The sequence below is a fragment of the Rhizomucor pusillus genome (assembly GCF_041956525.1).
Source record: "Rhizomucor pusillus strain CBS 183.67 unplaced genomic scaffold VTP01scaffold_22, whole genome shotgun sequence".
Classification (NCBI taxonomy): Eukaryota; Fungi; Mucoromycota; class Mucoromycetes; order Mucorales; family Lichtheimiaceae; genus Rhizomucor; species Rhizomucor pusillus.
The window spans coordinates 117,049-134,353 of record NW_027192164.1 but is presented as its reverse complement, the minus strand read 5'-3'; the positions used below and the strand labels follow the sequence as shown (position 1 = coordinate 134,353).

At 44.5% G+C, this 17,305-nt stretch overlaps 10 protein-coding genes across 10 annotated transcripts; 5 read left to right on the top strand and 5 right to left on the bottom strand.

Moving 5' to 3' along the window:
* Window positions 1-1,320: 1,320 nt before the first annotated feature.
* Window positions 1,321-2,351, bottom strand: VTP01DRAFT_5437 (uncharacterized protein; the record flags this gene model as incomplete). Its single annotated transcript, XM_069384229.1, has 2 exons — window positions 1,321-2,103; window positions 2,277-2,351. 2 exons carry the CDS (start codon window positions 2,349-2,351, stop codon window positions 1,321-1,323), a joined length of 858 nt encoding a protein of 285 aa, XP_069235354.1.
* A 901-nt stretch (window positions 2,352-3,252) lies between these two features.
* VTP01DRAFT_5436 (uncharacterized protein) lies at window positions 3,253-6,652 on the top strand (the record flags this gene model as incomplete). The annotated part of the gene is made up of 8 exons (XM_069384228.1): window positions 3,253-3,464; window positions 3,529-3,589; window positions 3,651-3,833; window positions 3,904-4,068; window positions 4,133-4,334; window positions 4,397-5,702; window positions 5,778-6,322; window positions 6,378-6,652. 8 exons carry the CDS (start codon window positions 3,253-3,255, stop codon window positions 6,650-6,652), a joined length of 2,949 nt encoding a protein of 982 aa, XP_069235353.1.
* A 59-nt stretch (window positions 6,653-6,711) lies between these two features.
* Window positions 6,712-7,704, bottom strand: VTP01DRAFT_5435 (uncharacterized protein; the record flags this gene model as incomplete). The annotated part of the gene is made up of 8 exons (XM_069384227.1): window positions 6,712-6,728; window positions 6,804-6,857; window positions 6,914-7,007; window positions 7,071-7,196; window positions 7,256-7,298; window positions 7,372-7,416; window positions 7,489-7,512; window positions 7,583-7,704. 8 exons carry the CDS (start codon window positions 7,702-7,704, stop codon window positions 6,712-6,714), a joined length of 525 nt encoding a protein of 174 aa, XP_069235352.1.
* A 958-nt stretch (window positions 7,705-8,662) lies between these two features.
* Window positions 8,663-9,492, top strand: VTP01DRAFT_5434 (uncharacterized protein; the record flags this gene model as incomplete). The annotated part of the gene is made up of 3 exons (XM_069384226.1): window positions 8,663-8,888; window positions 8,936-9,061; window positions 9,326-9,492. The coding sequence occupies 3 exons, from the start codon at window positions 8,663-8,665 to the stop codon at window positions 9,490-9,492; spliced, it is 519 nt and encodes a 172-aa protein (XP_069235351.1).
* Window positions 9,493-9,659: 167 nt separating this feature from the next.
* On the bottom strand, window positions 9,660-11,982 carry VTP01DRAFT_5433 (uncharacterized protein; the record flags this gene model as incomplete). Its single annotated transcript, XM_069384225.1, has 5 exons — window positions 9,660-9,890; window positions 9,962-10,294; window positions 10,364-11,003; window positions 11,080-11,732; window positions 11,788-11,982. The coding sequence occupies 5 exons, from the start codon at window positions 11,980-11,982 to the stop codon at window positions 9,660-9,662; spliced, it is 2,052 nt and encodes a 683-aa protein (XP_069235350.1).
* A 117-nt stretch (window positions 11,983-12,099) lies between these two features.
* On the bottom strand, window positions 12,100-13,294 carry VTP01DRAFT_5432 (uncharacterized protein; the record flags this gene model as incomplete). The annotated part of the gene is made up of 7 exons (XM_069384224.1): window positions 12,100-12,109; window positions 12,165-12,386; window positions 12,444-12,526; window positions 12,592-12,729; window positions 12,788-12,890; window positions 12,945-13,064; window positions 13,131-13,294. 7 exons carry the CDS (start codon window positions 13,292-13,294, stop codon window positions 12,100-12,102), a joined length of 840 nt encoding a protein of 279 aa, XP_069235349.1.
* An 87-nt stretch (window positions 13,295-13,381) lies between these two features.
* Window positions 13,382-14,063, top strand: VTP01DRAFT_5431 (uncharacterized protein; the record flags this gene model as incomplete). The annotated part of the gene is made up of 4 exons (XM_069384223.1): window positions 13,382-13,442; window positions 13,502-13,606; window positions 13,669-13,793; window positions 13,851-14,063. The coding sequence occupies 4 exons, from the start codon at window positions 13,382-13,384 to the stop codon at window positions 14,061-14,063; spliced, it is 504 nt and encodes a 167-aa protein (XP_069235348.1).
* A 24-nt stretch (window positions 14,064-14,087) lies between these two features.
* VTP01DRAFT_5430 (uncharacterized protein) lies at window positions 14,088-14,607 on the bottom strand (the record flags this gene model as incomplete). The annotated part of the gene is made up of 5 exons (XM_069384222.1): window positions 14,088-14,135; window positions 14,208-14,331; window positions 14,389-14,434; window positions 14,504-14,537; window positions 14,605-14,607. The coding sequence occupies 5 exons, from the start codon at window positions 14,605-14,607 to the stop codon at window positions 14,088-14,090; spliced, it is 255 nt and encodes an 84-aa protein (XP_069235347.1).
* Window positions 14,608-14,752: 145 nt separating this feature from the next.
* On the top strand, window positions 14,753-15,110 carry VTP01DRAFT_5429 (uncharacterized protein; the record flags this gene model as incomplete). Its single annotated transcript, XM_069384220.1, has 2 exons — window positions 14,753-14,947; window positions 15,003-15,110. 2 exons carry the CDS (start codon window positions 14,753-14,755, stop codon window positions 15,108-15,110), a joined length of 303 nt encoding a protein of 100 aa, XP_069235346.1.
* A 154-nt stretch (window positions 15,111-15,264) lies between these two features.
* Window positions 15,265-17,187, top strand: VTP01DRAFT_5428 (uncharacterized protein; the record flags this gene model as incomplete). The annotated part of the gene is made up of 3 exons (XM_069384219.1): window positions 15,265-15,462; window positions 15,556-15,667; window positions 15,725-17,187. 3 exons carry the CDS (start codon window positions 15,265-15,267, stop codon window positions 17,185-17,187), a joined length of 1,773 nt encoding a protein of 590 aa, XP_069235345.1.
* Window positions 17,188-17,305: the final 118 nt, after the last annotated feature.

Here is a 17,305-nt window from a genome sequence, read left to right as displayed (position 1 = left end):
AAACATATGTCGCATTTGAGTATTATATACAGCACATACTGGATTTTGAGGGAAAATTTGCGCGGTTGGAAAATTCTTTTGCGCTTTAGTTGGCTACACTTTGCGGCTACAGAAGTCGAATTAACGTTGGACCACTGTAATCTACTGAAATTTGACGACTTACGCTTGCGATATTCGTGCAAGCCCGTAAGCAGAGCCAGCGCAAAAGGACGCCCCAGATCGCATAGTACAAGAATTGATAAGCCATTGGCTTTAACGTAAAAGTAGCCTTCTATTTTCTTACCTCTCCTATAATTATAAAGTCAGTGCATATGTTTCATGTAGGCTTTTCGATGGAAAACTTACATTCATACAGTGAAGATTGTATATCTGCCCCTTCGACAGAATCCTCCTGAGCATCATTGCCTAACATTTCAGCGCTGTGAGTTTTACTGAAAGATACATAACTGTGAAGTCCAATTATTACCAATGATGTCTGGAGAGTTGCTTGTATTCAGCATGTGTAAAGCGGCTGATTGTCTTGTAAAAGGCGATAGGTGTATACCGTCTATTACTCGGCTAATGCCATTAAGTGCAATGCAAATTGCCGCCATATAGTCACGGCTTTGTACGGCTCGCCCGGCCCTATTCAAAGGACACTTGGTATTCATGCATAAACAAGCACCATGAACGGACCGCTTTTTCTTCTTGCCATCCTTTAGGATGGTTGCCCTGGGTCGCACAACAGGTCCTAGGCACCAGCCGCAGGTTTGAGATGTTCTATATTCTGATGTCATGGCCACGGCTGTGTGTAAATGGTGCTCTTTTCGTATCTTCGTGGCCACTCCCTTCACGTGGCCTTTTATCCGTGCGTTTGTTCCTAAACTTGGTCGCCAATGAACATAATGGGAATGGACTTTCTTCCCGTTCCGCAAGCTTCTTTCACGTATGCCCTTTCACGGGAGGCTTCCTGCGAATACGCTTTTTTCAGGGCCAGCTCTTGGCTGCATTTTGCTCGGTTTTCTGCTGGGGAGTTATAGAAATATTGTAGAGTATCACGGTGTTCTCGAAATATCTAAGAGCGATGCTAGTCAGATAACGGGATAATAACGAAGAGAATCAATTATACCTTCTGCCAATTGGAAACATCTTCTACAGACTTGGCGTTGTGAATATTGTTGTTTGCAACGTTTTCTTCCGCTTCTCGGACCTCTGGATTTCAAGCTTTTCTCTTCTCTCGATACTTGGCATTCTTGTACACCATTGCCTTATTATACATATGCTTGGATGAAATTGTCGAAGGCTTTGGTAATGTAAGCAAGTCGTTGCACCTTTGGGAGTTTAGCTCGTCGTTGCCATTGCTACCATCGTCATATCTTCCTCCTTGGTCGATAACGGTTGAAACCGTTTGTACAGCTCGATATGATGTCGATACTGTTGTAATGATATCGGCACCGTAACTGACGTTTTTACGATACCGCAATCGGTCCCACTGAATGCAAGCTTCCTGGACGATCTTGCTGCCTCCTTTTGTAGTCTTGATAGATCCAACACTTCACTTCTGGCTTCATATGCATGGTGCTCTAATGCAGGTCTTGCCATCCTCTCCTGTTCTTTTCCACTGCCCTCTTTGCGATCCTGGTTTTTCATAATCCATTTCGTATGATTAGTAGCAGCACGAAAGTCTTTCAAGGCTGGCTGGTTCTTTAGCGCTTTATAATCTGCATCAGCTTTTGTCAGCTGTAATGATTTCAGGTCTGCACGCTTTGCTCCTTCTTGTTTAGCCTTGCTTAATGTTCTAATGGATGTATGCTTTCGCATGTTCAACTCCTTGTTTCTCTCTTGCAACGCCGAAATACGCTCCTCCCATGTCTCGATGCAAGTCATTAAATCGTCTTTTTCCATTCCATCCAATGGAGTGGGCGTAAAAAACGACTTCTTGCAAGCTTTGGGAGCACCCTTGTTAGTTGCTCCATGGAGCCTTGCAACATTGAATGATGTCACGTCTATACAGTGTTCATTGTAGACCAAGGGTTCTGCATAACTCGTGAATCTTCGCTCTATCGAAAAAGTTGCCAAACCATCTTCCCCGGCATTTCCCGTCTTCTCTGCTTGGATAAGAGCCTGTAATAATCATGCTTGGACATATGTACCTTTGAAATGAAAACAATATAGACATAGATGTATGAGCCATATCTGGTCAGCACACAGAGGTGGCATGTTGGCTCGTGAAGGGCATACGACCGTCAAATAAGGTTAATGATACTTAGGAAGAAATGAGAAGTTACATTTATTACCGTGTACGTATTTCTTGATGGACATTTAGGAACAAAGTCGCTGACGGTTGTCCCTAGTTTCCCTTTTGTTTTCATCCCGGAACACCAGATTTAATTAATGAATAGCTTGCGTCAGAGATATCATCGTTTGCGTTGACTAGTCGACTTGCATACGCGGCTTTCTTCTTGCCCTGGAAAGCTTGGCCATGGACACGATCAATACAAAGGAAATAAGTTTCTCTTCATTCTAACGTACTTCTTTTATATCTATGTTCATAACTTACAATTGTTTACAAGCTCCAACATGGTACCAAAGGTAGCCACAAACAGTCATTCACTTATGGAGATCTCTAAGCGGCTTCACTTTTAACAATATTTCATAAAGGCATCCCCATGAGACAATACCGCTGGCTGCTCTGATATATGAATATCCTATTACTATAGTCGAAAGACTAATAAATATCGCTATACCGGTAACATTTGATCGTACTCGGATTTCTGATGGTTACTCAAAACGCAGGGGGCTGAAACGTGGTGTAATGTCCCAGCATATACAGCTTTATCATAAATCGATACATACAGTATATGCATAAATACCCTGGATGTTGATGGCAAAACATTGTTGCAAAGTTGCACAGAACTGAACGCAGCACGAAGCTAAAGGCTGATTCCTATTTGATAAACCGTAGTGGTCAACATCCCAGATTGTTATGCTCAAATTGAGCCAATGGCCTCTCCTAGAAGCGTTTTCTAAAAGGCTCCAGATGCATTTCTAAGCGCAAAGCTGGGGACGCTTCTTATAAAGATGTATCCGGCAATAACCATTTTATGTCTATCTTTTTACAGTAATTCAGCCCGAATTGATCTCCACCCCACTTCTCTCTCTTTTTCCCTCTATCTGTCTCTGCCTTTTCTCTGTTGCCTTCTTGCTTCTTCTCCACCTTTACCAAACGTACGAAATTAGTACCTGCCCTGTGCCCTCGCTTGGTGGAAAGACATGACAACCATAACCGCAACCGCCGTCAATGCTGCTCTGGCGACGCCTGGTACACAGGGCCAACCGAATCCCGGTCTCCACCATTCACCGCAGATTCCAACTTCGCAACACCACCGACGAGAAGTTGCTTGTGTCTTTGTAGTCGAGGGGACGGCGCGCATGAAGCCACATATGAATGCTCTCATCGACGCCTACGTGGAGCCCATTTTGAAGTAAGCCTTACAGATTGGCAGGGTTCTGGAGGATCGCTCACAAATGGCTGTTCGTTTCTGACAGGCAGCTGCGATCGCCGTACTTTACGGACGCTGAAGATCGTCAGAGCAAGACCAAAGTGACGGTAATAAATGATTTAATACATGTCATGCGTAAAGCTGCATGGTTCTTATTTTGATCTATAGCCCATACTGAGATACGGAATGGTTGTGTTTGGCGACTACGATCCAGCATCGGCCGTAACCGTGGATAGGAAATATTTCACAAGCGACCTCGGTTTATTCCAACAAGTATTTAGAGCTATCCACTGTGCAAACGGTGGCATCTTGAGGAATGCTGCCGGAGAAGGACTCGTAGCAGCCCTAGAGGTATGGATTGGGCAAACGACAGTGTGCCCTGAATTGTCTTGGTAACAAAGATCCTTACCTCGCAATCTAGCTCTTTGATCAGTACCGAGAAGAAACGGATAAAATCGGTCACGATCCAATCTTGCACTGCATTTTGATATCCAACAGCTTACCTCACCAGAGCGGCACATCTTGCAATTTATCCGAGAAGTATAATAACTTTAAATTCGATGATATAGTGCAAGAAATGAGAAAGGTTTGTGTTGAAATTATCGACCAAGGTTCCTTGACAATTATCGATCTCACTTGTCCCTCATTAGCATGATATCCGATTATCGCTGATCACACCTTCCAAAGGATACACAGACTTTGAACGCCTGGTCGAGAAGGTCAATGAAGGCAAAATCGACTTGCACACACCATCCGAGACAATTTCATCGTCGCATGTTGTGAAGCTTGCAGGATTCAAGCTTCCCGAGGCTAAACCAGCGAATGCTCCGGATACAACACCAAAACAGCAGGGTATTTTAGGGTGCACTTAGTACAGTGAGCAATCGGGTGTATTGATGGACTATCGTTGTTAGAAACACCAAAAGCATCTTGGAATGGACACGCTGCATCCAAGAGACTTTCTGAATCCAGTGTAAATGTAACATCACCCCAAGCGTTATCGCCTGTAGAACCGAATAAGAGGAGGAAACGAGACAATGTTCCCGGACAAATCGATCTGCCGAAAGCGACGGTTGATCCGGCCAAATTTGCTCAAATGGAGCAAAAGCATTATGCGTCAGCGAACAATGCCATGCCTACTGCTGCTACCTCTGCGCAGACAGATTCAACAGCCCACCAGACTGTCTCATCGAAACCGCAACCACTACCTACCCAAACACCCACTCCTCCAAAGATGTCCACGCCGGAACAGCGTATGCAACAACTCCAGCATCCTATGCAAGGACCAGTGCAGCGACCTCCAATGCCAACCTCTATGCCACAAGTGTCGCAGCAGCAAGTACCTCAATTGCCACAACAGCCGCAACAGACACCACAACAGCAAACACCTGCGCAACAGCCGGCTCAGCAGCCTACTTCAACGCCACAGCAACCGCAACAACAGCAGCCTGCGCAGCGATTCACACCCAATGCAGCGCAGTTCCAGCAGATTTTGGCGCAACGACGATATCTCATGTCACTACCTCAATTAAATCCTCAGCAGCGACATCAATTGCAATTAATAAATACAATGATCGGCCAGTTTCTCGAAACGAAACGGAACGAAGCTGCACAGCAAGGTGACAGCAACGCGAGCGCCAACATTGCTGGCACCATGGCTGCTACCGGGCTGTCATCTCCTATGAACTTTAACAACATGGCTGCACGCACACCGCCTGGAGTTCCAGACATGAGCAAAGCATCGAGCACGCCTCAGCAAAATCCTGCACAGCTTGCTGCTCAACGAACAATTAGTCCATCTAATTCAGCGCTTGCAAATTCTTTGCAACAACAACAACAACAGCAACAGCAACAACAGCGCCTATTGCTAGCAGCACAGATGAATGCACAGCAGCTTGGGCAGCAAACTCAAGCTTCGCCGCAGCTTCAGATGAACGTAGGAAATACAATGGATCAGCAAGCAAATATGAACCAGAATGCGAGAATGCCAAATCAACCGCCCGGTTTAGGTCAGCAAGCACAACCACAGCAGCAGCAACAGCAGCAACCCTATCCGACACAGGGACAGCCATTACTGCAGCAACCGCCTGCTTCCCAACTCCTCTGGAGAGGACAGATTGTTTGGCACATCAAAGTAGATGATAGATTCCAAGAGTTCAGTTGTCACTGCGGTGCATTTGCAATCACCATGAGAGGCAGACAGATAGGTTTGGATGAATAGTAAGTGTTTCACGTGTTTCAATCTCTGCAGTGATATCCAAATTGCTCACATTATTGTTTCCGGGGGGAAACTAGCCGTCCGGATGCATGGCCGCAGCGTATTCAGATTACAAAACGATCTCCCTTCCAGCTGGCTCAGCAAACGCTGCAGAAAGAGATTATGGAAAAAGGCACTTTATGTCAGTTCCGTATTTTGGATACCAGCAATCAGCAAGATCACAGCAATTTCAATGCGCTGCTAAAGAATCTGGAGCAAAAGAAATATGTTGCTACTGCATTGTTCAATCCTGCGCTCGGCGACCAATCCAGCGGTGTTGTTTTAACGTTTTCAGGTGGCAAGCTAATCGGCTTGGTGTTTGCAAAGACACCTGTTCCAGATTTCGAGCAGATGCAGACACCGCAAGGTCTTGGCCACAATATGCAGGATATGAGTAGCCTTGCCAATGTAATGATGGGAGCGGGCAACGCAGCAAGTCAGCAGTTGTTGCAGAGTTTAAGGCAGGCCCAGGCTCAACAGCAACAACAACAACAGACGCAACCACAGTCGGGCCAAACACCACAAGCTATAATGAACAACGCTGCTGCTGCGCTAGGCGGGAGTCCAATGGCACAGATGGCCGGTAAGTTAGAAACTCCTTGATATATATGCTTTGTGGGATACTTATATACTTTTAGGCGGCAGACCTGGCTTAAATCCCAATAGTTTGCTACTTTCAAACATCAACATCAGCAGCCCGAACGTGACAGGAATGAATATGGGCGGTGCAGAAAACGCAATGGCAAATATGGGCAATTTGGCGGCTATGGGTGCAGGTTTTCCAGGCCAGCTAACTCCACAAGCTATACGCGAATTGCAACGAATGATGGTTGCAAAGAGACAACAACAACAACAACAACAACAGCAGCAGCAGCAGCAGCAACAACAACAACAAAACCCACAGCACATGTGATGATATCCGCAAGTAAAAAAGAAAAGCTTTACTATTTCCTCCGTTTTCTTTTCTCCCGTTTACATCTGTCCACACTCTATTTTAACCGTTTAGGTTGATTCCACAATTCATGCCATTAAAAATAAAAGATTTGCTCTTTTGCTTTGCATACCTGTAATCCGTACTGGTAACTTTGGACGATTGTTCGGTCCTGTTGCTACGTTTTCTATAGAGAGAGGATTAGAAGAAAAAAGTACCTACCAACCAGTCTCTTTTACATACCTATCTTTCGAAGAGTCAACAGACCATCGATCAAATGTCCAAATACGACATGCTTTCCGTCAAGGAAATCGCATTTGTCGCAGGTAATAAAGAACTAGATGTTCGATTTAGAAAACAATCATCATGTCTCTCGCAATTTTCTTTCAGAGGGAGCTACCTGGCAGCCATTGGTATTAGGACCAGAGTTGGCCATAGACAGCAATCCTGCTTGCGAGTGCTTTGCAATAAAGTTTTCGTCCTCAAATCGTTCTCCGTAAATGCTCATGGAGCCTGTTCCATCTCCCTGTGAACCTTTAGAATCACAACGATATCATATCTCGCGGCTAGTTATCAGTTGCTAACCTTTAAAAAGTCTCCTCCCTGAACCATGAAATCCTTGATTACTCTGAAATGTAATAATCCGAGTGAATATATCACGATGAAATGCGTGAACATTCTCTCTCTCTTTCTCGACGAACCTGTGGAACAAACAGCCTTTGTAGCCTTGAGGCACACCGTTGCGTCTATCACATGACAAATATGCGTCAATGCAAACGGCCGTTTCCATTATTCCAACCATGTTCGCTCCTGCTTACTTGTACTCGCCGGTGCAGAGCTGTCTGGAAAAGCAACGAATAAGTCGATCGCGTTCTCACACACAGCATGCAAATCCTAAAATTGATGACTTGCCTAAAGTTCTCTGCAGTCTTGGGAACAATATCCGAGTAGAGTTCCATTTTCATACGTCCCGCAGGGACATCGCCGATGGAAATGTCAAAGAATACAACGGGCCGCTCTACTTGGTTTTCCATTTGAGCAAGATCGAGAAACTACAAAGCTGAAGCGCAGTGGCAAAATTCCTGCAACGTGACTTTTGAGAAAGTCAATGACATTATCCATTTCCCTCTTTTCTCACCACCCAGCCTTTTGTCTATTTTTCATTACTCTAAGTATGGATATTGGAGATATTAGCATATCGATATTTTCCTTAACCTAAATATAAATCAGACTCTCAAAACTAAATTTTGAACGTATAATATTCCGGTGCCTCCCAGCGGAAGGAAAGAGAGAAGAAACAGGCTAAATAGCATAATAATTCTCTTCCTGGAGTAACAAACTGTATGAATCTATGGAGGAATCGAATGGCTCAAGACTGGCCCCAGCTGCGGCGGTTGACGTCCCTTAATTTGAAAAGGAAGAAGACCCCGAGCTAGTCGACCATGTACGAAACAACAGGACCTGGCTGCGAACTGGTTGAAGGATACCGACTTGAAAGATGGCCGCACCAGACATCTTTGATTCATGCGAACAGCTCGAAGAAGTCTTATCGCGCTACATCTATAATTAACGACGCCAATCACGTTGCAGTGCACTGAAGTACGCGTGCAATTCGACACTGATATGTTCTCAATAACCTTGTTTAAGATCTCTATTGACACATTGACCCATCATGTTCGAGAAACAACATTCAGCATCACCTTGACTAGGGATATTGTTACCGGATGAACTACTACCCAGTGGCCAAACCGCCTGCATGATCCTTTGTATAGTAATTTTGATTTGCGACTATCTGATAGTTGAATATGAGGTTGATCAACTTGTCTGCCATTGCCTTGATATCCATGACCTTACCATTTTCTGCTTCAGGTACATAGGGACGGCCATACCCAAGATCCCGAGATATCCCAGAAGCAACAGTAAGACCGACACGTGTGATATAAGAAATACACACGTCGAATTGTGTTTTGTGTACCCTGGACAAAGTGTACCATGGAATCTAGACCAGTCAACACCGATCGAGATGACTTCGTGTCCAAGCTGCTTCATCTTGATCAGACTGATTTCAACGAGGTATACAGCACGTGTGTAGCTCTGACCAAGAAGAATGGTGCAAAAGATACACTCTCCATTTTAAAGGATATTCCACAAGATCGTCTTAACAATCATAAAGAACTTTTTAAAGCGATCTTCATGTACCCCATCACGCGTAACAATGGTTCGTGTGATGAACTTACTTAAGGTGCGTTGTAAGTGATATACCAGTTCTTGCAAGAGAGGGTGTCCGATCCGGACTGGCGACTATTGCACCAATACAGTGTCCAAAGCAACTAGCGAAGCAAACTCCCAGCAGTGAACGGCAGCTTTCGACAGTTGGCTTCGTGATCTCAGGTACATATGCGTTCTATTTGATCATTCTCCTCTATCCTTGCTAATGCGCTCTGTCGTCTTGCTCGCTCTAGGCCTAGAAGCGGAGGCTGCCATTTCCTGCAATAAAAATTTGAGCATTGCGCCATGTATCCACACAAGCTTTATTTTGTAACACTCATACCCCTCTCACTCTCTTTTTCTTTCTTGTTTTCCTAAAACTTATACTTTTCAATCCTTTTCTACATCGCGAGTAGTGTGTTTTGTTTTCTTTTCTTTTCAATCTAGAGCTTTACTCTTTTCTAATCTTGAATATCAACCTTGTGACATCGGACTTGGCAGTTTTCCAGATTACTTCGCGTGCTCCACAAGACTTCTCCGCAAAAATCATGCAATTTGTGTGGCATGTAAAGGAGGTCATGGGAGTCAGTGCTTCGGACAGTGAGGATGGATGACACCATCCCCGTCCCGTCGGTCAGTACACAAAATGCGCTTGGGATCCAGTCAAAAGGCATAATGGAAAAGAGGTCTCTGTACTTATTCCAGCATTCAAGAACAGGCATCGATGAATTAACACGGGATATTACAAAAGAGATATGTTAAGGAAAATGCAAAGATGAAATCAATCTAATCTCTGACGCTGCATAATATCACGGAACAGTTTGTCGTGCATATCTAGCATGATATCATCTGGTACAAAGCTAAAATATGCAGCTACGAGGACCTGGTTGTCCTGCGTTCGAGAGGAGACGCAGCGGAATCCCTTGGATTCCAGTCCTGCGCATTGCACGATATACGGGGATCGGGGTATCTTGTTGGCAAACGGCGAAGCAGCTCGTATCATTTCTTGAGACTATACGATAAATCAGTATATTTAGAAAAATCAAGCACAGGCATAAATTGTAAATAGAAAGGAAGACTTACAACTTCGTGCAATCGTTTGGTGGACGGCCAACTCCATGCTACATTGTCGAAGGTCCCACCTACCCATTCACTGTACTTCTCGCCTAGTTCCAAAAGCAACCCATGATTTTGAGCACACTCTGGCAGGTCCAAGATCGTCGGTGTCATTAAAAGTCCATTGTTGATGTGTAAAAAATGCACCAAGCCCGGATAAGTGGTAGCAAAAGACAAGATGGTGAAATGCGTCGAAGCTTTTGTCAGCAGGAACGCTGCAAAGTCACTCAGTGCTTCGGCTAAATACGCCTTGAATGCTCTTCCTGTACTGTTTCGAGTCTCGCCCAGCAGACTCGGTTCCTGTTACACATGTTTAAAAAACGGGAAAAAAGAGGATAAAAATGTCACAATATTTGCTTATTAACTTACTGCACCGTATCGATCGTTGAAGATGACAGCAGAGTACAGTCCTTCGGTGGCCTGTGCTAGCAAAATTGTGCACGGATCCAAACGTTCTCCAAACTTGACCCAGCGCTTCACCGATGTCAGCATCGATGTATCCAAGGTGAACGGCTCGCTTTCCAGCATCAGCGCACCCATCATATTTTTAAGGGACTGTTTGACAGAAACTTTTTCGGAAAGGCTGTGGCTCCTGGATCGAGAACCGGGAGACGAGTCTGCCGAGGACCTGCGGCGCTCTGTAGTAGTCTGCTGCTGTTGGTGCGGCGGCGTACTGGAAAGATTGATAAACGGTCGATCATCATCGAATGATAGCAACGCAGATAAGCGCTTGGGTTTGATCTCTGATCTCAGTGGATGCTCGACGCCAAACCGTGAAAGACGTGTTGATAAATTGTTGCTGCCTTGGCGAGAACTTGCCCAAGATAAGCTCGGTGGCGAGTAGTTGGATGGCGAAAGTGTCACGGAGGATGCTGATTTTTCTGAAATTTTGTACGGGGCAGATGAGGAGGATGAGTCGGGTGCATATGAAAGCGAGGATTGCTGGCTGGTATCAGACGAAGACGGAGTCAAGGAGGATATGGAAATAGACTTCCTCGATGATTCATTGCTTTCGTGCGCACGCACGCACACAAATATGCATGTCAGTTAATATAGCTCTGTAAATAGTTGATTTATTGTCTTACCTCGGCTGAGCATCCGCTTGTGTTTCGGTCGAGTTTTTGTTTCTTTTAAGCAATTCCAATATAAGACACTTTATAAAGAATAAAGTCTCAGGTGCCATATTATCATTTTCATGCAATACATCGTCTGTATTTGGGCATTGAGCTACCAACTTATCGTTCGCAAATAAAAACGCAAAGCTCCATCGAGGATCGTGTTGTTGTTGATGCTGATACTGCGATGAGCTCTCAAGTCCCAACAGTGCTTTGCCTAATATCGATCGTTTCAAGGGACTCGACGTTCGTCTTGGAGGAGTGAACAGCGATACAAATCTCGTCGAAGATGTAGTCGTTAAAAATGCACGGTCGCAGCTATCTCTGAGCGCTTCTGATAATCGGTTTTTAAGGTCCTCGTGGAGTTCAACCTGTTCCACACATCCAAGCATATCAGGAGAATACAACGGAAGCGTCGTTTCAGATATCAACGGCAGCAGCGATAACGTATTTGATATCGCTGCAGATGACAATTTCGACTTTGCCCTCTGCTTGAAGTTCTCCTGCCACTGTGCTCCATGGGTAAATCGTAAGAACCGGTGTATCGTTGCTAAGCAGTGCTGCAAATAGTCCGGAGGAACAAGCCCTCGCTCTGCTTGGGCTATATACAGCAAATCATGCTTCTAATATCCAACTTAGAAACGAATATACAGGCAATGTTTGCAATGGTCGACGAACCTCCCAGAATGCAACTGTCTTGCGTCCACATTCCACATAATTTACACGATCGTGGAAGTTTGCTTTCATCATGTCTTTTGTAAGTAAAAGCGGCAGGAACTGTATCTCTCTCTTGTCGCCGAGGTGTTCGGCAGATTGCTGCGCGGTGTCGTATATGATGGTACCTCCATGGTTTAAGATCAAAACAGAATTCATGGAGTCATTTCACAAGAAGAATATAAAGTTGAAAAAAGACCACTGTCAAAATCGCCCCTTTCTGTCCCTTAAATATTGCAGCAGCCCGTGTGCATAAAACAGAACCATAACATTTGTTTATTTGGACCTGCGATAACCTTTTAGTTGAAAAGCATATTTATGTCATTCGTTTGCAAATTTACCTTGAAGCTTTATCGTCTTCCAGGGCTTTCTGTATGATTTCTGTGCTTTCCGTTACTCTGATCTGCGCTATTTGGGCACATCGCAAAACCTGTTCCATATCAAGTGGAATGCCTCCAGCTTTCGATAACGTGCAAACTTCCTTGTGGATGTTCATTGTGATAGTCATGTCTCCTTCCTTCACTTTCTCTTCCAGGTAGTTAGGGTCTACAACGAGCGCTTTCCTATATATTCATCATTCAGCAACATAAATCGGAATATCTTTAGGATCAGTGGTATACCCTTTATCAAAGAATGCAAATGTGACGCAGATGGGAATATGATGGATGCTTAGTGGTACTGGATTCCGTTGATCAATAGGATGCTAACAGGCGATTTGGTGGTTAATGCGAGACACGATGGTATGCAGCCTAAGTTCACACAACATACGATAGTAACTTCTTCACCGATAACGGTGACATCTGGTCGTCGAAAATGTAAAAGAGCTGTGATTGCTGCGATGCCGGCACAGTCGATCAAGTTTCCGTCATAGTCCAAAAAGTGTAAATCAATACGGATCACCCACACCTTTTTTCACAGCGTTTGTAAATTACATGCTAACGTTTAAGGGTCGATCAAAGTTTACCTTCTCGCCAGCAACTATACATAATCCTTCTGTGTCGATCGCCCGACTCCTACGCAGTGCTTTTTCGATAATTCTACTAACCAGGACTTCCTCTTCTGAACGGCTGTAGCAAATGGATATTAGTAAAACACAGTATATAAAATGCTTATCTTCATACCTTCCAGCTTCAAATGTTGGACATGCCATAGGTGATATTTCCGTGTTGAATATAAGAATGCCTTCTGTTGGCTTATCTTGACGCGGTCGCCCCACTTCAGCAGATACTTTGGCTGCGACTCTGTATACATATATACAATGGTTACTAGGATAGAACTATCTTTATGGGGAACGCGCTTTTGCTTGCCTCGTCTTGCCCAACTGCACAGTGACCTGACCATGGTCGACACCAAAATCGATCTGGAGCGTTCGCACATCGTAGATCCCACGCCCGTCTACACGTCTTCCTTGCCGCAGTGCTTCCAGAAGGAATTCTTTCTCGTTTATACTCGGATCGATCCCTTTGACCATTGAGAAGGAGAAATAAAAGAGTAATAATAAGGGAAGAAAGAGTTCAAAAAATTTGTGGATGTCGGATATCTCTCTCAAAAGTTGAGTATGAGCACCAGCAAGCGATCGTCAGATCTCGTTAATGTCCCCGGCAAAGAGAAAACCATTGGTAGCGTTGCATCTAAAGATTTACTGTCGAGAGGAGCAAGTGCCTAACAATGCAAACAGCGAAGCTCCTAGCTAAGGATCAGCCGGACGAGAAACAGCAAGACTCTTCAGCAGACGTTCCAAAAAGCAAACCCAAAACGTACAAAATAGAACCCCCCAGTGACAGTAAGTGGATACTATACATGAAACGTTGCTATATGATATTCAATGACCTTCATACATGATAGTTCTATCTCGAGTACAAGCATTCCTGCCGCAGCTTAAATCGGCTAACGAGGAACTAAGTAAAGCAGACCCTTCAAAACTCAATATTGAAAACTTGGAGGATGAAGACGAGCGTTACATTGAAATGGTACTTTTTCGTCAATCAGGTTTGACTTCCATAGATGATGCTTACAACGCATTGTAGAATCTTGGTTTGGGAGTATTTGAAGAAAAACGACCCGGCAACGCATCAGACAGCAACAGCGACGATGACGATGGTGATGATATCATTATACCCTCTTCCAGCAGCAAACCAGCTGCAACGAAGCCGAGTATCCATGTATTACCCAAAGACGACGAGGAAGACAAGAATGACGATGATAAAATTGATAACGAAAATGATAAAGGAGAACAATGATTTCTAGGCAAACGTCGAAACGTCCTATTGTTCATCCCGTACCGGTGGAAGACCACAAGGTTGCAGCATTTTCTACAATGAATTACCCGCATATTATTAGTCCAAGTCCACATGGAAAATAATACACACAGCAGACGTCTTTACCTCCATGATATTGTGTTTCACTCTTGCTGTGCACTCATTTTCGGCCACTGCAAAGTATGACAACAAAGATGTGTGACCAATGTATGAAGCATAACTATCGCGATGCTGGTTCGTCAACCATTCGCTGTTGCAAAGCTGTTAGTTCATGTTTCCATGATTTGTACAGACACAAGGTACTTGCTATTTAATCGTGTCAGCATGGCCAGTGCCAACGTATTTCGATTGTACTGTGTTGCAATTGAGATCAAGATTTGAGTTCGATGCAGTTCAATCTACCGTCGCAAAGATCCACTTACAGTGTTCGATTTGGCTGTTAATGTTAAGTCTATCCTGTATTATTGATCAGCATGCAAGTTTCTTAAACATTTGTGCAATCATGTAATTGGTGGGAGTTTACCATGATCTCTTGCTTCTCAAACCTTTTTGAGGCGATCGGAATCCCGGAGATTCGTTGGTCTGCTCTTTAATTCTTTTTCCCACACTTTTTGGGATCTTGAAAGGTTGTCATGCATTTCACGCGGGCTCTTTTCCGTAGCGCCTCGACGATGGTGACGACACTCAACGAAACGCAACGAGAGACTCTCTTGAAGCCTTTGCTGTCCTCAGGATGGAGCTTACAAGACAAGCGAGATGCCATCGAAAAGACCTTCCAGTTTGCAGACTTTAACCAAGCATTCGGATTCATGACCCGCGTTGCCCTCAAGGCAGACAAGATGGATCATCATCCAGAGTGGTTCAATGTAAGCTTCAAATACAGCCATTGCAGTAGATGCCCGTTCCTGACAACTTGCTTAGGTCTACAACCGTGTTCAAGTAACTCTTTCGACGCATGATTGCCAAGGACTTTCCACTAGAGACATTGAACTTGCCAAGTTCTGCGATGAAGCTGGAGCAACGAAATAAAACAGGACTTTGTGGCCTTAAGCATTTTTTAATTTTCGTCATTGGGGGGACGCGTGAGCTTTCTTTTCTACCTTTCTTTTTACCTCTCTCGGATACGATCGTTTTTCCTACGCTTTCCATCTTCGTTGCATTTCTGCTTTGTGCATTCGCAGCGATGGGACAGTTGCTGTCCAATCGCTTTCGAAGATCAAAGTCTAAAGGCACGGAATGCATGAGCAAATCTCACACTGCAAGTACCGATCTCGGTGACCAAATTCAGAGTGACAGCCACGACAAGCGCATGAACAGTGAGACCCCGCAGCAGGAGCAGCAGCAGCGGCAGCGGCAGGATTTGACGGAATGTGACCAGAACGTGAAGTATCCAAAGAAAAACTATCCTAAGGGAACTCTGATATAATAACATAAAAACTGATGCTGTTATCCTTTCACCTTTGTTTCCATCCAGGAGATTGTATCTGATGATTTAGTCTGCGTGGATGGCGATTTGCCAGAAATTACCGAAGATGGTGTTTTTGAAGACATATCCTCGGACGTGTTCAAATCCCACGTTACGGCAGGTATAATAATATGGTGAAATAACAAATACTCTATACTAGCTTCTAACCCTTTGATAGGCTCCTCGGGTCTTGGCTTCAAGCTAGTGTTGGAGCCAAAGCAAGCATGGGCAGACAGTATGTTTCTTGTTAGACAGTCTGAAAAACGTCGTCTCCTGCATTCTGAGCATATCCTGGCGAAGCTGCGCAATCAAAACACTTCAAGTATTCAATGTAACGTGCTGGAAGATACTGGTTCTACAGTCGCTCAAAACTTTTCCAGAAGAAATAATGATGATGATGTTGCTGGCGAAAATCAGCTGAATATTGCGGCAAAGTCGATCGAGACACCAGCATCCATATCAGTTCAGGAAAATTTGCCCAGTGACAGCAGTGTCATCATCAAAGGAGTTGATATGGAAGGAAGCAATAATGATAGCAAGCGATCAAAAGATATGGAAATCTTAACAAGCAATTCCGAAAAGGCCTCTATGTGGACGGAACCGACGACCCAGGGACCACGTAAAAGCCTATTTTCCGATGAATCAAATGCTCAAGATACAAATAGCTCTGCAAAACAGCAAAATTTATCGGGTGATTCTCCAGTGCAGCCAGATAACGATGAGCCAGCATCCGTTGCAAATCAACTCGCTGTTGGGACTACAACAGATGATCCAGAATCATTTTCCAAAGACGAAGAACATATACAATGCACTTTGATACTATCATATGCGAGCCCACATCAAAATGCAGGTTCACAGGCAATGCAAGAGCCTGCAATCTCATCCAACATTGTATCGGCACAGCTGCATATGGCCAAACACACAGTCGCTGGCGATGCGACTTCCGACGGATTGCTACAGGAACAAATAAAAATAGTTCCGGATAATCACGGCGTTAAAGGAGAAGATACCGGAAACAACAAACCAGATACTGAGCCGACCACATCGAATAGATCAGACGCGGCCTTGGATGCTAGCAATGATGTTTCTGAACAGAGAGATTTGGGGCAAGCAGTCAACGTCGGAAGTGCAGACGCATCTGCAGCCCATACATGCGACACAAGGCCGTATGATATTAACAGCAAAGATCAAAACAAGCGAAGTCAGCAAACCGCATCCGAAGACCAACGCGTCCAGGGTGTCAACAGTTTGCATGGAAGATCAGATAACGTCTTGAAGGGTTTGATAACCAAAAATCACGAGACCTCTGATGTTTCTCACGCGACAACAAAGAGAGATAATATCCCCTCCTCCAGAATGCAAACAGCTGAACATCCCGGTGCATTAGCGTGCTCTACGCGACAACGACCTGCAGTGGACAACAATGCAGCGAGACGTGCAAAGAGCTTGGATGAAAGAAAACGCAGCAGGGATGATGATCAAATTGCCATTATATCGAGCAATGACTATATTTGCCTCTTCTGTCAATTTGAAATATTTAGTCGAGGATACAAAGAAGCAAAGCGTAGAAAAGGATATTATAGGCGTAAAAGGGAGAAAATTAAAGAGGCCACGAAGGTTCGGCCGTCGAAGCCAGCATGATCAAATTCCTGATCGGACAATGATCATCGTCGGCCCTGAATGCGCCCAAACAAATAAATTGGGGAAGTCCGTCCGACTCAGCAGGTTTCTTTCCTTCTCTTTTCATTCCCTGCTGTTG